This window comes from Equus caballus, chromosome 1, assembly GCF_041296265.1.
Source record: "Equus caballus isolate H_3958 breed thoroughbred chromosome 1, TB-T2T, whole genome shotgun sequence".
NCBI classification, from domain to species: domain Eukaryota; kingdom Metazoa; phylum Chordata; class Mammalia; order Perissodactyla; family Equidae; genus Equus; species Equus caballus.
The window spans coordinates 37767300-37792928 of NC_091684.1; the positions used below are offsets into that span (position 1 = coordinate 37767300).

General features: G+C 37.8%; 1 protein-coding gene across 2 annotated transcripts in view; it reads right to left on the reverse strand.

The window, feature by feature from the left end:
* The window catches only part of TNKS2 (tankyrase 2), a 61649-nt gene extending 54926 nt beyond the window's left edge, over positions 1–6723 (reverse strand). For both annotated transcript variants that reach the window (XM_023642707.2, XM_001502681.7), the window contains exon 1: positions 6199–6723. In XM_023642707.2, the coding sequence (XP_023498475.1) occupies positions 6199–6397 (199 nt within the window). In that variant the 5' untranslated portion in view covers positions 6398–6723. The remainder of the gene's footprint in view (positions 1–6198) is intronic.
* Between the last annotated feature and the right edge of the window lie 18906 nt (positions 6724–25629).

The window sequence follows — 25629 nt, forward strand, 5'->3', positions numbered from 1 at the left end:
CCAAACCTGTTGTGACTACATCCTAACTTGAGTCTTCCTTATCACTGCCTGGGCATTGTTGATCATATCATCCTCCCCCAAGTAAGCCATTCACAGTTGCCCCAATCAATGGTTCTGCTCTCCTAGCCATTCAGCACCTACCTGGAGGAGATGCTTTTAGAAAAGACTTCTTAAATTGGAGAGTAAGGGAAAAGGATTCAGAATAAAGAAAGAAAACACCTCTTTCTTTGGAAAGTTGCTTGATGTACTCAAACACTTTTAGAAGAAGGATCACTATTTCCTCAGTGGTAATCAAAACATCTAAAGTAATAAAAATGGTGACTTACAGGCTAACTTCTCAAAAAGGGAGAGTGAGGTGGGCACAGAAATAGCTGTAATAGAACGTCTAGTTGTTATAAGATAGTGTCAGTTAGGAAGACAGCTGTTCCAAAGGATTGGTGATGTAGCTGAAGAAAGGTCAAGGAGTAGCCTTTTGTCAAAATATCATTGGGAAGAGGATGGTTGCTTAAAATCAGAGTCAAAGACAAACAGACTCTGACATGTATAACTCAATACAGAAATTTAAGTTTCAGCTGGGGAGGAGATATGGGCGGAGAGGGTCAAGTGATTATATGTATATAGTTACCAATAGTTCAAGACACATATGACGTCTACTTCAATAACTTTATATCAGCATGATTCCCTTGCCATTAAGATGTCTGAAACTTGTCTGGAAACTGACAGCAGAGTTCAGCAGGTTTTCAAAGCCACATCATAAGGACTATCAGATGGGAGCAGAGGTCACCCTTGTTATCCCGAAACAATAGATAAAGAGTCTGAGATCTTGAATGTTTGAAGCCACTTCTCAGCATGAAAGGAAATTATTTAGAGGGGGTCAATAGGTAGCTATTTCAAATGTAAAAATATTCCACTGTTGGGAGTTTGGTGAAACCTTTAGATTTAAGATTCTTCCCACACTCCAAGGGCTAATCCCTGATGAAATCCCCATTCTGTGCTCTTAAGAATAGTTTGAAAGCACTTCTGTTAAGTACTCATTTCTTGAGGAAAATATTGCTTTGCAGGGTATACTCTGATCATGTTCTCACTGGCTAGGCAAAACATGAATAGGCATATTCTCAGAGTCAATGACAATCTCCATATCCTAAGGATCTCTTTACCAAGGAATCAGAAGCCTAAAGGTAGCAGTCATGGCTACTCAGGATATATTGTGATTTATTTTATAATTATGGAACAGCGCTCCAAACACTGCTTTACACGTGAAAATCCTGATGAAATCTATACATTGAGTTTAAATCCACTATAAAGCACCAACAGGGAAACAAAGCAGGCTTCTGGAAAGTCTATTTGCTGATCAAAAAACTGTCCCACTTAATGGCAGGTATTGTGTCCTGTTCATTTCTGTTCACTGGCCTAGGTCAGTATCTGGCATATAGTAGGACCTGATAAGCAAATGACCCTCAGAGAGAATATGGAGTTGATGATTTGTGACCACTAAGAAAAGCAGTCTATTCAATTTCTCTCATTACTCTGCAGGTATCATCAGTTTCAGCAGCTCCAGGAACTGTCTTGCCAACCATGACTACTGTTAACAGGATCATATTTTGCTGCTATACTGGAAACAGACGTTTATCCAAATAGCTTCCAAAAAGCTGTGAAGCAGTGCAAGTTACCACAGAGAAACCAACTTAGACTCTTAGGAAGTTTGACTGAGAGCCACCACCTCCCCATTTTTATAGTCCAATAGCGGGATGGGCCATTAATGACGCAACTGGTCCAATATGAAATGACAGCCATGTCCTACCAATCTAAACGTAGGCTGGTGTCATGTAAGGCTTTGTCAGAAGGAAATGCCCAGAAACAGACAGTGTCAACAAATACCATGAAACAGAGAAGGCTTCTGTGGTCTGGGAGATAGGAACGTATAATCAAGCTGGCTTCAGCTTTGACTTACATAGCCAGGACTCCTGTCAGATTTTTCTGAGGGATATCATTTTAAACTTCTCATTTACTATCAACTTTAGTTTGTTAAGATCCAGAAAAGGTATTTCACAAATACATTTCTTTAGAATGAGGAATACAAGGGAGAAGGTTTTGCCCAGCTCAACTTGGAGGACACATACTATCTGTCTGGTTAAACTAGGAGAAACTTGGAAAAGGATGCCATGGTCTCTAGGGTGATGAAGTTCTGACAATCTGAATGGGGAAGTACTGAAACAAGTACTCCAAACTAGATGTTATTGAGTTCAATCACCTACCTCTAAGTCCAGCAAAAGCTGAGGAAAAAGTTGTAGCTCAAGTCTTGATGATATATTGGGAGATACGGTAAGTCAAGAAAGACTCAATTCTTAAAAAGACTGCTCTTTATGTAATACTGAGGTCTTCTACTGATGGAGGATTTAATCACCCTCTACAGCAAAAACTAACGCTGGAAACAATAATCTATAATTCTAGTCCTAGGTCAGAAATGTGGGTACATTGGCCTATAGCCAAAAGAAGGAAATGCTATTGATAGGTTACTGGAGGCCTTCAATATCACCATTTTGGGAAAAGACATGAATGGCAATAACAAAAACTATTACATCTTTCATAACTGCGTTGTTACGGAGGAATCATTCCACTTTCTAATACTAGTCAGATTCAGATCTGTTGGTCTAACTGCTCACCCTATGTAAAAATCCTTTCTACAACATCTCTGAAAGATGTCAATCCAGCCACTCGCTGGACCCTTCCAGCCTACTTCAGTGCTGAACAGATTGGTAAATGTAGTCTGACTCCTTGTAACCTTTCACCTGCTGGCCCTAGTTTTGATTACCGAAGCCACACAAGTCATATCCAATCACTTTTCTACTACTTGACCATCTGTCTCATATGTGAAGACAGTAACATTGTCTAATCTTAGTATTCTTTCATCTTTAGAATAAGTAATTCTAGTTTCATATCTGTTGATTGTATAATAAATTCCAGATGCCCTAATTTCACTTCCCTCCTCTGAAAAAAAAAATCCTCATTATATGCAATTCACACAACTGAATACAATAACCAAAGTTCAATTTGACTGGTCCAATGTACATGGCTGAGCAGCACAGTACAAATACATAACAAACTACAAATACAAAACAAGTGTTACCTTGTTTAGCTAGAACTCTACAATGCAAGCTCTTTTTATTTAAGCTTATTTAAGATTCTCAAGCCATGGAATTCTGTTCCCCCCACTCCTCTACCCTGAGTTCTAAGATTCTAGAGAATGCTATATATTTCTTTTCTTTGGCTATGATGGACAAGATGACTTTCTCACAAAGTTTGCCCCTCTTCTTTTTCCGAAGAAGGTTCAGAGAAGCAATCTCCTTTACTGAAATCCGCTGTTTTCTATGGGATTACACTGCCACGAGTTTCAGATGCTATTGCTTTTAGCAAAATTACAGATGCAGCCTCCCTACCACCAACTTGCCTCTACAAGTTTTGTGATGTGTCACACAAAAAAATCATTCATATCCTGTGTGTTGGGGGGGAGGGAGGGCTGGCAGCAGGGGGATTACAGAGGAAACAATTTTTCTCATAAGAAATGATGTTTTAAAGCATACTTATCTAAAAGAGATGTAATCTAGTTCAATAATAAAAAACTCCTAATAAAACAAAATTTCCTGTTTATGTTGATTAACAGAAGAACTTAACTCCTCTGGGGCTGGCAATTGATTATTCTTTTAAGTGAATCAAATATTTTCGATGAAAAGATTAAACTGGGGGCCGGCCCTGTGGCTAAGTGGTTAAGTTCACACGCTCCGCTTCGGCAGCCCAGGGTTTTGCTGGTTCAGATCCTGGGCACAGACCTAGCACCACTCATCAAGCCACGCTGAAGCGGCATCCCACATGCCACACCAACTAAAATACACTACTATATACTCGGGGGGGCTTTGAGGAGAAGGAGAAAAAAAAAGACTAAACTGTTCCTCTATTACGATTCATATTCCTTCATCTGCACAAACCTCTCATTCCTGTTCTCTGAAAATCAAAGCAAAAAGACAAAAACATGCCTCCCCTCCCCCAATAAAACCTCCAAACTTTAAGTGGCTGGAAAAAAAAAAGATTTTTTTCTCCTATAGCTTACTCTATAATGTACAAACACAAAAAACTGCTTGGTCAGGCAGCTACAAAGTCCCACGCCTATGCTGAGCTTCCAACGGCATGCTTACATGCGCTTTAACATGACTGATAAGTGGCTACCTACAAAAGAGATCACAAAATGTATTCTCCATATGTTAAGAGAAAATGCAGCCAGATGTATTTATTTAAAAATTAAGTTCTCTTTCATTAATCTAATTAATAATTGAGATCAAATTTACCAAGCTAATTTTAAAAAGTTTCTTCTTATGTGCCTGGGTTTAAATGCAGGGCTTCAAAGCTCTGGTTTAATGTAGACAATTAGTAACTTTCATTTTATTACTTTCTTCGTACACCCTAAATTCTTAATCTTATAACCTGTACCTGATAATCTGGGTAAACTGTGAGGGGTGGGTTGGTTCCTAAAGTAAGTTTTCCATTTCAGTCTGAACAAACCACGTGAAATCTATGTAAAAAGTACTCTGAAACACTAGGACAGAATTGAGGGTGGGATGGTGGGGGAGGAACAAGGTCAATAAGAAGCTAATCCCATAACCTTAAACCTCTAAATATTACTATTTTCAGATATGAACTCACTAATACACCAAATTCTTGAAAGGTAGCAACTAAGATCTTACCTGGTTATTTTTATCCCACGGATCAAGTGAACAGAATCTAAGTAACACTACCCTTTGGATTGCATATCAGTTGGTTATAACAGTTTGCCAAATCAGTTGTTTAAAGGTTGACCACATGGTCAAGCAGGACAATCCACATTAGCTGAGGAAAAGCAGCAGCAATCACAAAAATCTTAGGCTAAATGGCTAAAGAGGTGAGATTTGACTTTAGTATTCTTCTCCCTTCCCTTTCTGCTGACTCTTTCTTGTTCTCCTGCCAATGGTTCCCCAAACTTTTTCCCTTAAAAAGACACCCCAATGGGAACCCAGCAAAGTTGCAACTGATCAAGAAAGCATACCTCCTAGTAATATTTACATTTTAAAACAAGTATAGGTTAAAGCAAACAAATCTCCAATTGGTAAAAACTGTCAAAGCAATGTCTGTGAACAAGGAAATTTTTATGTTTCTTCTCTGCTCATCATTCCTACTCCAAAAAAACAGAGAGCTTTAAAACCTATCCTTTTGCTTTTGCCAAAAATTACTTTAAACAATTATGTAATATACAAAATGAAAAACCAGGATTATGAGAAGCATGAGAATCTCCTCCCATTTTCCATCATGCATGCCTCACTTGATAGAGACAGTCGCATGTTTCCTCATGGCGCAAAGTATAAATGCTTTATAGAAATCAGCTGTGTGTCCCATCTCTAGTTCTCTTAAATTCTTTAATTAAATTGAATACGTTTGTATCATAGTGAACCTGCTAAATATTAAAAGAAAGTAATTCAAACGATCTAAATCTCAGAATGAAGTGAGGTTAGTCCCAATTTAGATTCTAGATCCAAGCTAAAGTACCCGCATCATCTTTCCTCTCATCTCACTACTTTCACCTCAACTTGTGTGTGGGGGGCAGACTACCCGCCCGCACCCAGCTCGAGTCAGATCTCAGTTCTCCCAAACTCGACTATTTCCAGTTCTAGTCTCTCCAGAAACTTGCTAATGACTATCCTGATAAACCCATTCACGCTAACGTGTCAATGGTCAATTAAGCTACTCCTCCCAAATTACATCCTTGCATTTTACAAGGGCCTTTAAGCCCTTAACCCAAAGGACTGATAAGAGTTAAATAGTGCAACCCGTAAGAACGATAAACTTTGGAGAAAATTGGCCTTTCAAATCGCAAGGTGTACTACGTCCCGTACTCCCTCTTGTGTGTGGAGGCCTTTGAGGGTAGCAAGACCGGAAGTTGGTACAGGTATTGTTGATACAAAACAAAGCAGGCAAAAAAAACTTCCAGCGAGCGCGGCACGCTCGCCCCCTGGCCCAATCTCTTCTGTCCTCACTCGACGAGAGGGAAATGACCACGACGGCAGTCCTGGGGGAAGCCGGGGGCACAGGAGCGCCGTGTCTGGTTTGGGGCCTGCGAGCGCGGGTGCGCAGGTGGGGTCCGCGGCGAGGCGACGCGGCGCTGGCTCCGGTTACCTGCGGCGAAGTGGAGCGGGGTGGACTTCCTGCCCGCCGTGTCGCGGCTGTTCACCTTCTCGGGCGTCACCAGCCTCTTGACTCGCTCCACGTCCCCGTTGCGGCACGCCTCGAACAGCTCGCGAGCGGCCGGCTCCACGGCCTCGGCCGCCGCGCCCGCACAGGCCGCGCCCCCGCCGGCGCAGCGGCGGCCCGACATGATCCTGGCCGCCGCCGCCGCCAGCAGCAACGCCAGCAACGGCAGCAGGAGCCCCGGCCCCGCGAGCAGGAGGGCGAGGCCCCCGGGAGGAGACGCGCTCAGGGCCCGGGCCGCTCGGCTCCCTCCTGTCACCGGGCTCGGCGCAGTCCCATGGCCGCGCCGCCGCGCGCTCCTCGCTCGGCCCTGCAACCCCCGGCTGCCCCGCGGCAGAGCGAACCCGCCGTTCGAGCCCTGAGGCGACGCGGCGGCGGAAGCTGGTGAGGCCCCTCCTGCCAGCTCCGCGGAGCCCTGGGAGCGCACGTGACGTCCTGCCGCGCGTGCGCAGTGTTCCGAGCCGCGCCGGGCTGGTTTCGGCGAACAGGGCCGCGCCGAGGGGTTTGTGGGAAATGTGCGGCGAAAGCCTTGGCGGCGGGAGGAGAAGGGGCTTCGGCCCACCGCCATGTTTGCGGTGGCGTCTGGTGACGTCGAGCGACTGGGAGCGAGTGTGCTTATTTTGTTTTTTTAAGGCACGGAATTCCCAAGCTGAATTCTCTTATTGTTACACTGAAAAGTGCCTTTGAAAGTTTTTCCCCATCTTGCATGTTATTTTGAAATTTTTACTGTGGAAATTTTCTGTTTTTTCAGCCTCCACAATCTCTTTCTCCTGGGGCATTTCTTATTTCTTTACTGTCTCTTCCATTCCTCCGCAACTGCTATTTTGTTGTTTCTTGTAAGCTGCTTCTTGGAAATGAATGAGTCGCTCTCTACCTGATGGGAAGTTTGGATGAGCGGCCCTAAGATCATTTAAAGGAAATTAGGGAACCGATGAAAGTTTGTTCCAATTCTGAATTAACAATAATCATCCGATAGTCATCTGATTAATTACTCTTTCCGTAGTTTATTAGCTCAGGACTCACTAAAGGGCCCATACGTAAATCAGTATTATACTGACTTGGATGAGGTGTGGATACACTGGGTATACGCATCGCCGACGAAATTTAATGAGTTGCAATTCTTCTTGTTTTTTTTGACCATTGAAGCAAGAAAAGCACTCGGTTAATTCTCACGCTTAAGGTAGTGATGTGGCTGTTTTGATCATTCCCTACTCTCCATGCCCTGGCCTCAAGAAACTGTTTAAAAGAAAGGTAGTCTTACGTAAAATGATACGTGTTGACCTTTGGCACACTGACAGGCATTTCCTCCCCTGTTATTTTAACTTCTTAACCTGTTTTTCAGGAAATTCAGTTTTTGTTTGGGAACGTTGACTCACTAATGTGCTAAAAGATAGAGCATGTACACTTTGGGAGCATTTTTGTAAATATGTAACTTACATAATTATATAAGTACATAATAAAATATTTAGTATAAATTTATGTTATTAATATTAATAAATATCCATGAATGCACCTAAGAACTAGAACATGACCAACACAATTGCATCTACCGTTTTTTTTCCAGTTTCATCCGCTTGCCAAATGCATTTCCTTAGAGATTGGCACCTGAGTTAACATCTGTTGCGGATCTGTTTTTCTTTTTCTTCTCCCCAAAGCCTCCTAGTACATAGTTGTATATTCTAGCTGTAGGTCCTGCTGGTTGTGGCATGTGGGACACTGCCTCAGCATGGCTTGAGGTGCAGTGCCATGTCTGCGCCTAGGATCCAAACCACTGAAACCCCCGGGCCTCCAAAGTGGACTTCAGAGGGAGCTTAAGCACTTGGCCACGGGGCTGGCCCTCCAAATGTATTTCCAATTTTGTTTATCATTCCCAATTTACTAATTTGCACTTATTAATCCCTTCCCATGTGTGTATCCATCAACAACATATTGTTCAATTTTACGTGCGTGTTTTTGAGCTTTATAAAAATACCAGTCTTTGTGATTTTTTCGCTTAAGAAGACATTTGTAAGACTCGTGCATTCATTTTCATTGCTTTATAGAGTTGCCTTGTGTGAATATACCATAAATTTACAATCCTCCTGGCCATTTGGTTTCATTCCAATTTTTTTTATTGTGAACAGTAAAACAGGAACATTCTTATACATCCTCCTGGTGCACCTGTGCAACAATTTAATGTGAGAGGCTTTCAGACTTTTGACTACTACCCATAGTATAAGAAATGCTGTTAGTGTCTTCAACTGGTAAACACACTCACATATATAAAACAAAAACTTTGCAAAATAATAAAACAATATTCACCTCTCCAGTCTTTAAAAAAATGGTAATTGTAACTCTGAGTAAATGGATTACAGAACTCACAAATGAGTGCTTACCCAGAGTTTGAAAAACACTGCAGAAATGGACTACCTAGGAGTGGAATTACTGAGTCATAGGGAACTAGAATGTTCACTTTACAAGGTAATGCCAAATTGTTTTTCAAAGAGATTGTGAATAATGTGCACGCCCACCAGCAGCATGTAGGAGTTTTCTAAATCTGTGTCCCCATCAACTCTTGGTATTGTCAGATTAATTCTTCCAGTATAGTGGGTGTAAATGGTATTTCAAAGAGGTCTTGGGCTGCATTTTAAAAATATCTAATGAATGTTAGAGAAATGTAAATCAAAACCACAATGAGATATTACTGCACATCCGTTGGGATGACTGCTATCAAAAAAACAAGACAATGTTGATGAGGATGTGGAGAAATTGGAATGCTTGTGCACTGCTGGTAGGGCTGTAAAATAGTGCAACTGCTATGGAAAACAGTATGGAAGTTCCTCAAAAAATTTTAAATAGAACTACTATGTGATCCAGTAATCCCACTTCTAGGCATATATACAGGAGAGTTGAAAGTAGGGTCTGGAAGAGATATTTTCACATTCACGTTCATAGCAGCATTGTCCATAATAGGCAAGAGGTGGAAGCAACCCAAGGGTCCACAAACAGATGAATGGATAAACAAAAGTAGTATATACATATGGTAGAATATTATTAAGCTTTAAAAAAAAGAAGGAAATCCTGGCATATGCTACAACATTGATGAACCCTGAGGACATTATGCTAAGTGAAATAAGTCAGTCACAGAAAGACAAATACTGTATGATTCCACTTATGTGAAGTGTATTTGTTTGTTAGGGCTGCCATAATAAAATACTACAGAATGGGTGGCTTAAACAATGAAATTTATTTTCTACAGTTTTTGAGGCTAGAAGTCCAAGATCAAGGTGTTGACAGCTTTGATTTTCCTGAGGCCTCTTTCTTGGACTTGCTTATAGTCATCTTCTGGCTGTGTCCTCACATGGCCTTTCCTCTTTTCATGTGCATCTCTTGTGTCTATGTGTCCAAATTTTCTCTTTTTATAAGAGGACAGCAGTCAGATTGGATTAGGGTCCACCCATATGGCCTTATTTAAGCTTAATTTCCTCTTTAAAGGCCCTATCTCAAAATATTGTCACATTTAGAGGTACTAGGCGTTACGGCTTCAATACATGAATTTAAGGGAGGCCACAATTCAGCCCATAACATGAGGTATCTGATGTAGATGGATAGAAAGCAGAGTGGTGGTTACCAGGGGCTGGGGAGAAGAGGAAATGGGAAATTTATTGTTAATTGGGTATGGAGGTTCAGTTTTGCAAGATGAAAAAGTTCTGCAGATCTGTTGCATAACAATGTGAATATACTTAATGCTACTGAATTGTACACTTAAAAATGGCATAAAAATGCAAATAAAGTTGAGTGTCTTTTCAGATGTTTATGGTCTATTTATATTTTCCTCTTCAGGTAAATACTTATTTGTGTCTTTTGCCCATTTTCCTATTGGGTTGTTTGCCTTTTGCTGTTGACTTGTGAGCATTCTTTATATATTCTGGATACTAATCCTTTGTCAGTTATATGTGTTGGAAATATCTTCTCCCAGTTTGTAGCTTGCTTTTTTATTTTCCGAATGAAAAGATGCCTCAACTTTAATATAGTTGAATTTACAAATATTTTCGCTTAGAGTTTATGTCTCTGTGTGTGTTTGTGTGTGTTTACTTAAGAAATTATTTTCTTCTGAAAGTTTAAATTTTTGCCTTTTACATTTAAGTCCTTAATCCTTCTGGACTTGATTTTGGAGTATGGTATGAGATAGATATTTAATTTCTTTTCTTTTTCTTTTTTTCCAAATAGATAACATATTGTCCTACCACCGTTTATTAAGAACGCCTACCTTTCAGAAGAGAGCTGCAGTGCCACTTCAAGCTTCCATATATTCATGAGTCGGATTCTGGACTCGATTTCATTCCATTAATTGATTTGTATAGCCCTCCTTTAATACATCGTAATACATCCTCCAATTCTATCTTACCAGCTTAGTAATCAATTTTGATACCTAATAGGACAAATCTCACAACTTATTCTTTTTTGATTTTTCAAGATTTTGCTCTCCCATATAAATTTTGGAATCAGAGTCTCACGTTCCTTGAAAACCCCATGGGGGTTTTGATGAGACTTGCCTTGAATTTACAGATCAATTTAGGGAGAATTGCTACATTAAGGACATTGAATTCTCCTATCTTTGAACATGGCATATCTCTCTATTTATTTAGGTCTTCTTTAATGAATTTCAATAAAGTTTTGTACTTTCCTTCATATAGATCTTGCACTTCCTAGTTTTATTACTATCGTAAATTTTTTTGAGTATGACTTATCAAACCACTGTAAAAAGGCATTTTTGAAGCACTTGGAGACATTTTAATATGGACTGGATATTAGGTAATAATAAGGTATTGATGTTAATTTGGTTAGGTTAATATGTTAACATAGTATTCATCAGGGTAAAAAGAAGAAAAGGCCTTTATCAGAAATTCATACTTAAAGTGACATGATGTTTTGTTTGTTTGAAATGGTTGATAAAAATAATTTAAAATAGTTCATTAAAAAATGAGGGAAGAGGTAAAAGAAGAATGGCAAAATATTGATAATTATTGAAGCTAGGTAATGGATACATGGGAGTTCATTATACTGTTCTCTCTATTTTTGTGTATATTTGAAATTGTCCATAATAGACTTTAAAATTGTATTTTCTAATCATTCTTTGCAGGCTTACGTATATGTATGTATGTATGTATATATGTATATATACATATGCACACACAGTCTTATCATTTGTGAATGTGAATTGTGAAAAAAGTTTCTCCTTTTCCAATCCTAGGCCTTACTGGGTTGGCTGAGACCTCTAATGTATTGTTGAATAAAAATGTTGATATTAGGCATGCTTGTCTTGTTCTGGTTTTTAAAGGGGCATCTAACTTTTTACTGCTAAGAATAACGTTTTAAAAAAATATTGTTTTCAGTAGTGTTTTGGTAGTTACACTTTTTTAAGGTAAAAGAGGTTTCTTTCTATTTGCACTTTGCTAAGAATTGTTATCATGAATAGATGTTGAATTTTATGAAATGCTTCCTTATTTGTTGTTTTTATCATAATTGGATGTTGAATTTTATCAAATGTTTTTTTCCTACATCTAGGAAATGCATTGAGATGCATTTTTTTCTTCTTTAATTTATTCACATAGTCAATTATATTTATGGATTTTCTAATGTCAAACCAATCAATAATTTAAAATTTTCACACAAAGTAAACATCGAGTCTAGAGAGTTGTTCAGGCAAATCCTACCAAAGTTTCATAGAATAGCTAATTTTAATCTTGTTCCAGAGACTAGAAAAAGAGGAAATACTCCCTAACTCAATGAAGCTGGAAAGGACAAGAAAGGAAAATTACAGGCCGCTTTCAATCAGGAACTTAGATGTAAAACTCCTAAATAGAATATAAGCTAACAGAATCCAGAAAAGATGATGTAGAACCAGCTGGTACTTGAAAAGAAATACTCAAAACAAACAAATAAGCACAGAACAAATAGCTCCAGAGGTGTTTATATGTATAATTAAAGCAACTGTGGGACTGAGTCTGCCAGCACATTTCTTAATTTTAAACAGGATGCTTTCCCTTGCCAGCCTTTATTTTTCCCTTCATTAAGAGAGAAGGGAACAGCTTGGACTTGGAAACAGTGAGTTAGAACAGAAATAAGAAGGTGGCAGAAAAAGACAATACCAGGTTGAATAGTGTCCTCCCCAAGTTCGTATCCTCCCGGAACCTCAGAATGTGACCATGTGAGCGTGGAGGCAGAAACTGGAGTGATGCATCTACAAGCCAAGGAATTGCAAGGATTGCAGGCAACCACTGGAAGTTAGAAGCGGCAAGGAAGTAGGCCCCCAATAGCCTTCAGAGTGAGCAGGGCTCTGCCAATTCCTTGATTCCAGACGTCTAATCTCCAGAATTGTGAGAGAATAAATTTCTCTTGTTACAAAACACCCAATTTGTATGACTTTGTTATGGCAGCCCTAGGACACTACTAACAAATTATGGTACCGCAAAGTGGGGTGCTGCTGTAACAAATACCTAAAAATATGGAAGTGGCTTGGGAATTGGGTAATGGGTACAGACTGGAAGAATTTTTAAGTGCGTGACAGAAAAAGCCTAGATTGCCTTGAACAGATTGTTGGTAGAAATATAGAAGTTAAGGGCAATTCTGGTGAGGGCCCAGAAAGAAGAGAGAACTGTAGAGAAAGCCTCTATTGTCTTGGGTCATACACATATCATTACTAACAGAATTTTGCTGGAAATGTGAGTGATAAAGTGTTTCTGCTGAGGTCCCAGAGGGAAATGACAAACATGTTATTGGACACCAGAGGAAAGGTAATCCTCATTATTAAGCAGCAGAAAACTTGGCTGAATTATGTCCTGCTATTGGGTGAAAGTAGAATTTATAAGAGATGAACTTGAATATTTAGCTGAGGAGACTTCCAAGCAACACTGGGAAGGTGCAGACTGGTTTCGCCTTAGAACTTATAGTAAAATGAGTAAAGAAAGAGATAAATTGAAAAATGAACTGTTTAGGAAAGAGGAACTTGAACTGGATGATTTGGGAAATTCTTAGCCTGCTGAGATGGCATGTTCTGGAAACAGGGCCAAGGTTGTGGCTGGACGACCGTTTGCTATAGAGATCAGGTGTGTGATTTATGGATCCAAACAACCGCATTAGCAGCAGCCAGCAGTAGAGACAATCATAGTATTTTCCTCACTGCCTCTCAACTATCAAGCCAGTGCCACACAAATTTAGGTTTTCTTTTGCAACACTCAACTTCAAGGTATTAATTTCTGTATTAATTAAGATAATACTAGAAATCCATCAAAACTTCAGTAGCTTAATACAATAGAAATTTATTTCTCACACACAAAGCCTATGTGATAGGGCTGTGGGGAAGGGAGGTTTTTCTCCACAAGGTCATTCAGGGACCTAGCTTTCCCCTAAGTTCCTTCTAAGGCTGCTTGACTATATCAGTAGTTCACATTGAGATGTGCTGCAAGTCTAAAATATATATTCATTAATAGATCTCATTAATATTAATTACATATTGGAATGATAATATTTTGGCTATATTGGGTTAAAGAACATACATTGCTAGAATCAATTTTACCTGCTACTGTTTATTTTTTAAATGCGGCTACTAGAAAATTTAGAACAACAAAAAGTTACCACTTTACATATGTTAGAATGACCAAAATTAGGAAGTAAGATGTGGAGAGGATATGGGAAAACCAGAATCCTCTTGTACTGTCTATAAAATAGAGACTTGTTCAGTTATTCTAGAGAGCAATCTAGCAGTATTTGATGGAATTAGTTACGCTTATGAACATACGTATTTAAAGTTATATATGTGGCTTGTATTATGTTTTTATGTAGTGCTAGTCTAGATCAGAGGTTGGCAGATTTTGGTCCATGGGCCAAATTTGGCCTGCCACTTGCTTTCGTAAATAAAGTTTTGTTGGAACATAGCCATACCCATTCATTTATGTCTTGTCCTGGGCTATTTTGTTCTACAATAGCGGAGTTGAGTAGTTGCAACAGATTCGTTCCCAAAGTCTAAAGCATTAAGTGTCTGGCTTTTTACAGGAAAAGCTTGCTGACCCATGGTCTAGGTTATTGAAACTGTGTCGTTGTTTTCCTTGCAAATATCTTCTGCAAATGGAATCCTTGGCTGTTAACTCTGTCTGTGGTTTCCTTTGCTGAAAAAAAAAATCCTTTATTTTAATAAAGTCAAATCCTTTAATTTTTACCTTATGGCTTGTGCTTTGTGGGTCTTGTTTAAGAAATTCCTCCCTTATCAACTGTCACAAAGCTATAATCTTTCATTTTCTTAGCCTTTCACATGTAGGCCTTTGATATCAAGTTTACCTTTTCTATTGGTGTGAAGTTGCGATCAAAATTAATGATAAACTATTTTCCCAACAGCACCCATTAAATAATCTGTTCTTTTCCCATTGTAATATGATGTTACCTAAAATTCTTACTTCATTCTGTAATTTTGGGCAAGTTCTGTGTTTCAGTTACCTCATCTTTAAAATGGTGATAATAACAGTAGTTATCTTAAAGGTGACAGGGCAGCTTAAAGGTACTGTTACAACTAACACACTTAGAACAGTGCCTGGTACATAAAAAGTCTATGATAAGTGTAGGCTATTACTATTTGTATTGGCTGTTTCTGTGATATCATGTTTTTTTCATGGCAGGTGGCAGATATGCAAGAGAAGCCAAGCCACGAAACACACGTAAAACCTCTGCTCGTGTCACGTTCACTCATATTCCATTAACCAAAGCAAGTCCTAGGGCCAAGGCCCAAATCAGTGGGGCAAGGATACTTGTCCATAGTGAAACTATGGCAGGGGCCAAAGACAAAGGAAGAATTGTGACAAATAGTATTATCTTCCATATTATTGTTGCCGCTGTTCCTTCTTTTTTGGTGAGGAAGATTAGCCTTGAGCTAACATCTGTTACCAATCTTCCTCTTTTTTTGTTTTCCCCAAAGCCCTAGTACATAGTTGCACATCCTAGTTTTAGGTCATTCTAGCTCTTCCATGTGGGCTGTTGCCACAACATGCATAGATGAGCAGTGTGTAAGTCCGTGCCCAGGATCCGAACCGGCAAACCCCGGGCTGCCAAAGCAGAGCATGAACTTAGCTATTCAGCCATGGGACCGGCCCCTTCTGTTCTTCTTATTATTTACAAAATTCCCATACGTGAATGCATGGGTCTGTTTTTGAGTTTTGAATTCTGTTCCAATGGTCTGTTTGCTTATTCCTGTGACAGAAACTTATGTTTTTATTATTATAACTCTGTAATATACTTTCATATCTTGTAGGTTAATTTCCCTCTTTTTTTTTCTGGTGAGGAAGACTGGCCCTGAGCTAACATCTGTGCCAATCTTCTTCTATTTTTTGTATGTGGGACACTGTCACAGCATGGCTTGGTGAGCAGTGCATAGGTCCATTCCTGGGATCTGAACCCATGAATTCTGGGCTGCCGAAGCGGAGCATGCAAAGTTAACCACTATGCCACCAGGCCAGCCCGAGTTTCCCTCCTTTTTGTTCTTCTTTTATAAAATTGACTTTCTATTTGTGGACTTTATTCTTCCACATAAGTGTTAGAAAAAGTTTGATTTCCTCAAAAATTCTGGAATGTTAAATAGAATCGCTTTTATTGATTAATTGGGGGAGGACTGATATTTACAATGTGAATTAAGACAAAGAGAGAGCATTTTCCACTCATTAGATCATTAGATAATATTAAGTGCAGGTGGGGATATTGGGCAACTGTTTATGATTGAATGGTATGGTGCTGCCATTCCGGAGAGTAGTCGATCAATATTTCATGAAACTGAATATGTATGTGTTAGAATGCAGCAGTTCCCCTCAGGAGTTTTTACCCTAGAGAAACTCTAGTACAAATGCACAAGGAGACGTGCACTGGATGTTCATTGCAGTTGCTTATGGTAACCAAGAGTTGTAGACAACTTACATGTTCTTCATAAAGGAATAAATAAGGAAAATATAGAAGCATATGACTGAGCATGCTGCAAAGATCAGAAGAGATGAACTAGATTTTCATAGAGAACATGGATAGACCTCATAAATAAGGTTGTACAAAAGAATTTAAAAAGAACACACTCGATAGTGCAGTTTCATGTATGTAAATTAAGAAATGGACAGAATAATATCACATATTTTCAGGGATAAATGCATGTATGAAAGGTAGATTGGAAGAAGATATATTAAATACATGAGACAGAGCTTATGATGGCATGCAGAAAGAAAATGGAATTGGAGAGTGGGGATAGAGATAAAGGAAAAGGACAATAAATAAATTTAAAAATTTTTCTTAAAAGGAGTTTAACTTGGATGGATAATGATAACTTGCCATGAAATTAATATTATCAATTGAATTCTGTAAACCTGAGGTAAAAAAAGAATCGTCTGCTAATAAATCACTGAGCTATAACACTTTTTGAAAGAATTTTATTTTTATTTTATAAATATTCTAGTTAGGTTATCTATATCAATATGAAATAAAGTAAATTTAACATTTTGCTTCAATCTTTTTTAACTGCAAATTATTTTATTATGTTAATGTAGCATACATTTACATAATAAAAGCATTTCTGTTTCTATGAAAACCTTACCAAGTTTTTTTGCTTCAGTCTTGAATAAAATTTGTTTTCAATGTGCTTTATTAATTGTATATTTGTTTTTCACTTTGTATATTTAATTTTCTCATTTATTTCTTGACAAAATGGTCCAACGCCAAGTTCTCTTAATTAATTTAAATTCATATTTTGCCATAAGGCACACCAATTAAACACAGTTGGGATTTAGAGACCATCATATACCTGACTAAAAATGAAAGAGAAAGTCTCTTATGAGGCAATCTAACTTTCTGAAGCATGATCAATAGCTCCACTGAAGGGGAAGCTCTAAAACTCTGTGGTTACTTTTAGTAAGATAGAGTAACTTATGGCAGAAAACTGCACCCTTTAAGAATAATTAGAGAAGTTGGATAAACAAGCAGACAAATAAAATCTCTTTATGGGTGTTGGGAAGCTGCTAAGGCAGCTTGAACTTCAGAGGTCAAACTTCTGGAGAGGGGAAAACCATGGAGAGCTGAACTAACATTCTGCAGCCATGTTTTCCATGGGGAATTCCACAGTTCTGGGCTCAAGGAATGTGGCTGAAAACCCAATAGAAGTCTTGGGCAAAGGGCTGCTGCTGGAAGGCAGAGAAACCATGAGAGCATTTGGCAATCCTGTGGTCTAAAGAGACTCAAATTGGAGGCTGGAGGAGCAGAAAACTGAGCCAAATTGGTCAGGACTTTTTCAAGCCATTTTGCTGAATTCTGAGGCTGTGAAGTACAGGAGGATAAGAAGACAGGCAAAAAATTTCTGAAAAGCAGAGTGGTTTCTGGCAGTCCCGGGCTACTGAGGAGTCAAGAATTAGAGTTCAGGTCATGTCACGGAGGGGGACCCTGGGGAACTACCCAGGCTTTTGATTGGAACTCTGTAAACTATGCTCTAGGATGAGAGTGAAGAAGAGGTTGAAAGAGCCTTAGTAAATCTGAAGCCTAAACTTGAATCTGCTCAGTGCCTGATTGGATTAAGGTGATGAGCCCTAACTCTGCCTGCCTAGCAAAGGAAATGATGAACCCTCTCTGGAGATTTCCTCATTATCCAGAGCTTCTACAATTTTTCAATACAATATATGACTGTCAATCAAAGAGTATTAGGCATACTAGGAAATAGGACAAAATGACTGAAAAAATAAGAGAAAAATCAGACAGGTAATTCAGAATTACAGATACTTGCTAAATATTTTATCATAACTATGATGAATGTATTCAAGAAAATAGAGGAAAAGTTGGAGAAAACAGATTAAGAAAAAGAGAATTTCACCACAGACAAATGAGACACAGTAAACAGGTCTAATATACGTTTAATTGGGGTTCCAGCAGACTAGGAGAAAAAGCAAAAGCAAATACTATAAGATGGAAAAAGAAAATGCAGAGAAAAATGAAGGGTAATGAAAAGGCTATGGGGGGCTGGCCCCATGGCCGAGTGGTTAAGTTCACGCGCTCCGCTGCAGTCGGCCCAGTGTTTCGTTGGTTCGAATCCTGGGCACGGACATGGCACTGCTCATCAGACCATGCTGAGGCAGCGTCCCACATGCCACAACTAGAAGGACCCACAACGAAGAATATACAACTATGTACCGGGGGGGCTTTGGGGAGAAAAAGGAAAAAATAAAATCTTTAAAAAAAAAAAAAAGGCTATGGGTAAATATGAGTGGATTTTGACTGCATAAAACAACAGAAATGTTCTTTGCAATTTAAAATATATAGAGTTAAATGCACAATAACAGTAACACAAAAGGTAGGAAATGGTAAATGGAGTCAAAGAGTTCTAAAGTTCTAGCATTGTCAGGGAAGTAGTAAAAGTAATAATTAGTTTTAGGCTATGTTGTGGGTTAAACTGTGTTCCTTCGTATAGATATGTTGAAATCCTAAGCCCCAAAACTCAGAATGTGACCTTATTTGGAAATGGGGTCATTGCAGATATAATTAGTTAAGTAGAGATGAGGTCATACTGGAGTAGGGTGGGACCATAATCCAATATGGTGTCCTTAGAAGAAGACAGCCATGTGAAGACACAGACATAGGGAGAACCCCACGTGAAGCTGGAGGCAGAGATTGGAATGACGCATCTACAAGCCAAGCAATGCCAAGGATTGCTACCTGTCACCAGAGGCTAGGAAAGAGGCATGAAGCAGATTCTCCTTCAGAGCCTTGGAAGGAACAACCCTGCTGACACCTTGATTTTTGGACTTTTAGCCTCTGGAACTGTGACAGAATATATTTCTGTTGTTTTAAGCCATCCAATTTGTAGTACTTTGTTATGGCAGCCCTAGGAAACTAATATAGACTGTAATAAATTACAATATTTAGGCCAACCACTAAAAGAATAGCTTAAAAAGCATAAATAACTAATAGATGGAAAAAATAGAATAATATAGCAGTATTTAATTAATTCAAAAGAAGGTAAGAAATGAAAGATAAAAACCACCTGGGTGAGATATTCACTTTATTATATATTAATCATTACATTACATCAATATAATTAAATGTAAATGGACTAAATATTCCAATTAAAAGATCGTCAGATTGAATCGGAAACAAAACCCTACTATATGCTGTTTATAAGAAACATACGTTGATATAAGAACATAGAAAATTTGAAAGTAAAAGAATTAAAAAATATACCATGTAAGTGCTAATCAAAAGAAAATTAATGTAGCTGTATCAATATCAGACAAGAACACGTTAAGGCGGGAAACATTACTAGAAATACAGAGAAACATTTAATAATTTTAAAGAGGTGACTCCTTCAGGAAGATATAACAATTTTAGACCTATATACACCCAATAACATGGCTTCAAAGTATATGAAGCAAAAATTTGACAAAACTAAGTGGAGAAATAGGAAAATCCACAGTCATAGTGGGACACTTTAAGATGGCTCTCTCCGTAGCTGATAGAACAAGCAGACAAAATATCGGTAAGTATAAAGAAGATCTGAAGAAGGTGATTAACAAAACAACCTAAGTGACATACATGGAACATTACACACAACAACAACACAATACACATTCACTTCAAGTTCGTGTGGAACATTTATTAAAATTGACCATATGCTGGGTTGCAAAGCATGCTTCATCAGAATTTCAAAGGTTTAAAATCATACAGAATGTGTTCTCAGATCACAGTGGAATCCAGTTAGATATCAAAAACAGTTAACTAGAAAACCCTCAACTGCTAGGAAATTAAGCAATATAATTCCAAGTAAGTCGTGGCTCAAATAAGAAATCACAATGGAAGTATTTGGAATTGAATGATAATGAAAATATAACATATTAAAACCTGTGTGTTTTATTAAGGCTGTGCTTATGGGGAAATTTATAGCTTTAAATGCATATATTAGAAAAGAAGGAAGCCTGAAAACGAAGGACCTAAATATTCATCTCAAAAAATTAGAAAAAACAACAGCAAAATAAATCTAAGAAAGTAGAAGGAACTGAATAAAGATAAGAGCAGAAATTAATTAAATAGAAAACAAATGCACAATAGAGAAAACCAACAGAACCAAAAGTTGGGCTTTTGAAAAGACTAATAAATTGGACAGACTTCTAGCAAGCTAAATCAAGGGAAAAAAGAGACAAAGCACAAAATCCCAATATCAGGAATGAAAAAGAGGACATTTCTACAGATCTTATTGACATTAAAAAGATAAAAAGATGATATATACAACACATGTTGTATAGTCCCATATCTACTAAATAAGTTGATTCTATAATTAAAAACCTTCCTGTAAAGAAGTCTTTAGGTCTAGACAGCCTTGTGGGTGGATTCTCCCAAATATTTAAGGAAGAAATAACACTGATCTTACACAACTCCTTCAGAGAATGGAAAAAGATGAAATACTTTCAACTTATTTTAAGAAGTTAGCATAGCCTTTGGTGCCAAAGCTTGAGAAGGATATTCAAGAAATGAAAATTACAGGCCAATCTCTTTCAAGAACAGATATGCAAAAATCTTAAACAAAATATTAGCAAATTTAATCCATTAATATATGGAAAGGATGATATATGGTGATCAAATTGGCTTTTGTTGAGCTCAGTTTGACATTTGAAAATTAATCAGCGTAACTCACCATATTACCAGAAAAAAGGAGGAAGTTCCTGTGATCATCTCAGTAGATGCAGAAAAAATGTTTGATAATGCAACAGACATTCATGACAAAAACTCTCAACAAACTAATAGAAGGAATTTCTTTTATCTGATAAAGAATATCTACAAAAACCTACAGAAAACATGATACTTAAGAGTGAGCTATTTAAATACACCTTCTTGAGCTAGACAACGAGACAGGGTCACCTTCTATTACCACTTCTACTCAACATTGTACTGGAGGTCATAGCCAGTCCAAAAAAGGCAAGAAAGAAAACACATAATCTCAGATGGCATGATTATATATTTAGAAAATCTAAAAGTATTCATGAACTATTAAAAATGATAGCTAAATTTAAGCAAGTTTGCAGGATATATCATCAAAATTTACAAAGTCAATTTGTATTTTCATACACCAGCCGCAGACAGTAGCAAATAAAATTTAAAAAATATAAAATCTACAATTGCATCAAAAATATCAAATACCTAGCAATAAGTATAATGAAATATGGGCTAGACCATCACACCAAAAAACTGCAAATCATTATTTAGAGAGATTAAAGATGACCAAATTAATAGAAGTCTGTATCATGCTCATGAATTGGAAGACCCAATTTATAAAAATTTATCAATCAGGGATCAATAAGAGAAGCAGAATCACTAAGATAAGATAAATAAACAAACACACAGACACATGTATTATATGTACATATAATACATATACATACATATACATATATATATATAACATGTGTAAATGATACTGACCCTGATATCAGTTTCCCCACACTAAACCCAGCATATATGGGGTTAAAACCAAAACACTCATTCCCTGCTTACTCTCTGGCTTTCTGGCTCCAGAATCCACTATCCTCCATGGAGACAGACACTGTCAGGACAAGCACCTGGATTATCTCCTCCCCACAAAGAGATACAGGCTGGTGGGAAAGCTGCTGACTAGCAAGGTCACAGGCTTCCCCCTCTCTGCAAGTAGTCTCAAGGCCAAAGACAGGCTAATGGGAAAGCTCCAACCAGCAAGGCCATATGCTCCCCCTCCCCTACCTAAAACCGCAAATAAAAACCCTTCCTTTTAGCTTCTCGGGGAGTTTGGGATTTCAGCATTAGCTGCCCTCTCTCCTTGCTCAGTGCTGTGCAAAAATAAAATTCCTACTTTCTTCCACTACACCTGGTGTCAGAGATTGGCTTGCTGCACAACGGGTGAGCGAACTCACTTCAAGTTTAGTATCATAAATATATATACATGATGTATTATGGGAATTTGACCTTACACAATGTGGGAGCTGGTTAAATAGTCTCTGTAAGGCTATTGTCTTTGTGTCTCATGCTGGAGCTTGAAATCTACATGGCAGGCAGTAGAGAAGGGAAGATAGATAGGAAGTGGGTAGAGCAAGGACAAGCTAGAACACATGAGTACAGATGGGAAACTAGATCAGCTCACCTCTCACTGTCTCCAACCTTGATGATGTGGGTGTCCTGAGGAGAAATTTGTGCCCACTGCTAAGGAGTCAGAGAAGCTGAAAGAGGATTCAGAGGAAGTTGGAGCAATTACAGGCCTGACTGCTGTCCCCACACCAACAAGGTGAGTCAAGAGGTAAGTAACAATGTGCACGAGCTATAACAATGCCTGCTCTGGAATTCTGAACATAGAAATTATGCCTGCTGCTTCACTTCTGCTCTCCAGATCTCATGCAAAAAAAGACTCCTGCGGCCATTCTAACCAAAGCTATCAGGGAAGAGAATTCTGGAAGATGTAATTTTGCTTAGCTAAATAGACACATTATAAAGCCACCACAGATACCAATTTTCCCCAGATTGATTTATTGATGCAATTCCATTCCAGTAGCAATCCCAGCAGTTCTTTTTATTCCCCTGTAGAAATCGTTGAGTTGATTCTAAAATTTATGGAGAAATGCAAAAGGCCAAGGACAGTCAATATAATCCTGAAGAAGGACAAGACTGGGAGACTTAGACTACTAGATACTGTCATATTATTACAGTAATGAAGGCCATGCGCCGTGGGCCCAAGGATAGAGAGACCAATGGAAGAGAATAGAAAGTCCAGAAACAAACCCACATGAATACAGTTACTTGAATTATGACAGAGATGAAACTGTAGTACATTAGTAAGATGATGGTCTTTTCAGTAAACGGTGCTGGGACAATTTCTTATCAGTATGAAAAAATGAATTTTTGTTCCTGCCTCATACCATATACAGAAAACAATTGCAGATGGGTTAGGTACAAATATAAACGGTTAAATAATAAAGCTTCAGGAGAAAACAGAGTAATGTATTCATGAACTTTAAATAGGCGAAGATTTTATAAACAGGACCCAAAGAATGTGCTAACCATAAAGGAAAAAAATTGATAAGTTGGGCTTTGTTCATCAAAGATACCATGAAAGAGTAAAAAGTCAAGCCCTAGAATGGGATAAGATAGTTACAATGTATTTATCTCTGACCACTGACTTGACAAGCCTCAGATATATAAAGAACCCTTACAAATTAATTTTTTTTAAAAGATACAAGGCTATAGAAAATGAACAAAAGGCTGATAAATTCTTAACCAATAAGCATATAAACAATTTCATTAGTCTTCAAGGAAATGCAATCTAAAACCACAATGAGCTCTCACTAGAAAACCATCAGAATGGCTACAATATAAAAGAACTGACAATACCAAATGCTGGGGAAGAAACAGAATAATGGAACTCTTATATCCTGCTGGTGGGAATGTAGTTTAGTACAACCATTTCAGAAAACTGGCAGTATCTACCCAAGCTGAACATATGCAAATCCCATGACCCAGCAATCCTACTTCTAGGTACATACCCAACCCAGGAAATGCATACACATGTTGATTCAAGGTATATATACGAACTTCACAGAAGCACTATTCATAATAGCTCCAAACTAGAAACCACGTGTCCATTAACAGCAGAATGAATAAAAGTTGTGATATACAGCAGTGAAAAACGAGGTGAATGATTTTCACAAACACAATGGGAAGCAAAAGAAACAAGAAGATTCATATAAACTTAAAAAACAGGCAAAAGTCATATACGATATTGGAAGTCAGGATAACGGTCCCCATTGTGGGGAGGTGACCAGGAGGGAGCATGAATGGGCTTCTGGGTGGCTGGCAGGGTTCTCATTCTTAGTCTAGGTGTAACCAAATAAATAGCAAATAAAATTTAAAAACATAAAATCTAAAACCAACTACAACAAACACATAGATTTAGAGAATAGATTGGTGATTACCAGAGGAGAAGGGGGTGAGGGGAGGGCAAGAGGAGTAAAGGAGACATTTGTGCAGTGATGGATGGCAACTAGACTTTTGGTGGGGAACCTGATGTAGTCTATATGGAGGTTGAAATATAATGAGGTACACGTGAAATTTATTTAATGTTATCAACCAATGTTACGTCAATAAAAAAATTCAAATTTTTAGCATGAAAACGATTCATTAAATTAGATTTATATATAAACCTATAAGTTCTCATTTACAGATGAGAAGATATAACAAAAAAGTATTTGAAATATCACAATTAATGAGAAAAAAAGGATATTAGGGGATTTGCTAAATTAAATACCGATCAATCAACTAATCAACATTGATTTATCATCAATTATACATGTCATTATTGTAAATCCTGCATTAAACAGTTAATATATAAAATTAAAAAAGATAAAATCCACATTGCACAAAAACATTTACATTCATTTCACTTTGTGAAAATTGTACTATATGCTTATGATTTGTGAAATTTTCTTTAGTTTTGTTATACTTTCAATAAAAAGTTTACTGAAAAACTGTCAGCCAGCTAATCCCCCCAAGCATGGTGCCCAATTTTCCTACTAATCAAATAACAAGGCATCAAATACTAATAAATAACAAAGCATGAGAGAAGAAACAACTTCATTGATGATCAGAATGGAAATTGTGGCATACAATAAATTCTACTCAATAGATTATGTTTTAACTTAAAAATACCTTTATCACCTTGAGAAAAGATGCAAAACAAATGCCAGCTATAAATAGCAATAGCCCATCTCTTTTCCCAAATATCGAACACTTAATTTTTATGATCAACAGGTAATTTTTGATCTGAGCATATGAACAATTACACAGAGATAATGTTTACATACATCTTTCAGTCTTTCTTCTGGGTGAAACTCCTTAGCTCTTTGAGAAAATTTTCAGATGCTGGTTAAGAGTACAAACTTGCAATGAGTAGTAAACCAGTCCTGGAGATCTAACGCACAGTATAGTGAATATAGACAACATTATTGTATTATAATCATCAAACTTGCTAAGAGTCTAGAACTTAATTATTCCAACCACTAAAAAGAAATGATAATTATGTAACTTGATAGAGGTGCTAATTATTGCTACAGTAACAATCATATTACAATATATGTGTAACAAATTAACGTGTTGTACACAATATTATAGGTCAAATGTGCTTCAATCTGAACAGAAAAAACAAAATTTTCAACCTGAAACAAACGAAATTTCTATTTTTTTAAAGCACGTTTTTAATATGTATTGACTTTTTCCAAAGGAGGGGGCTAAAAAACGGAATAATAGAAGCTTTGTACGAGTAAGTCTACTAAATGGCTGCATATATACTTCTCTCTGCAAACGTAG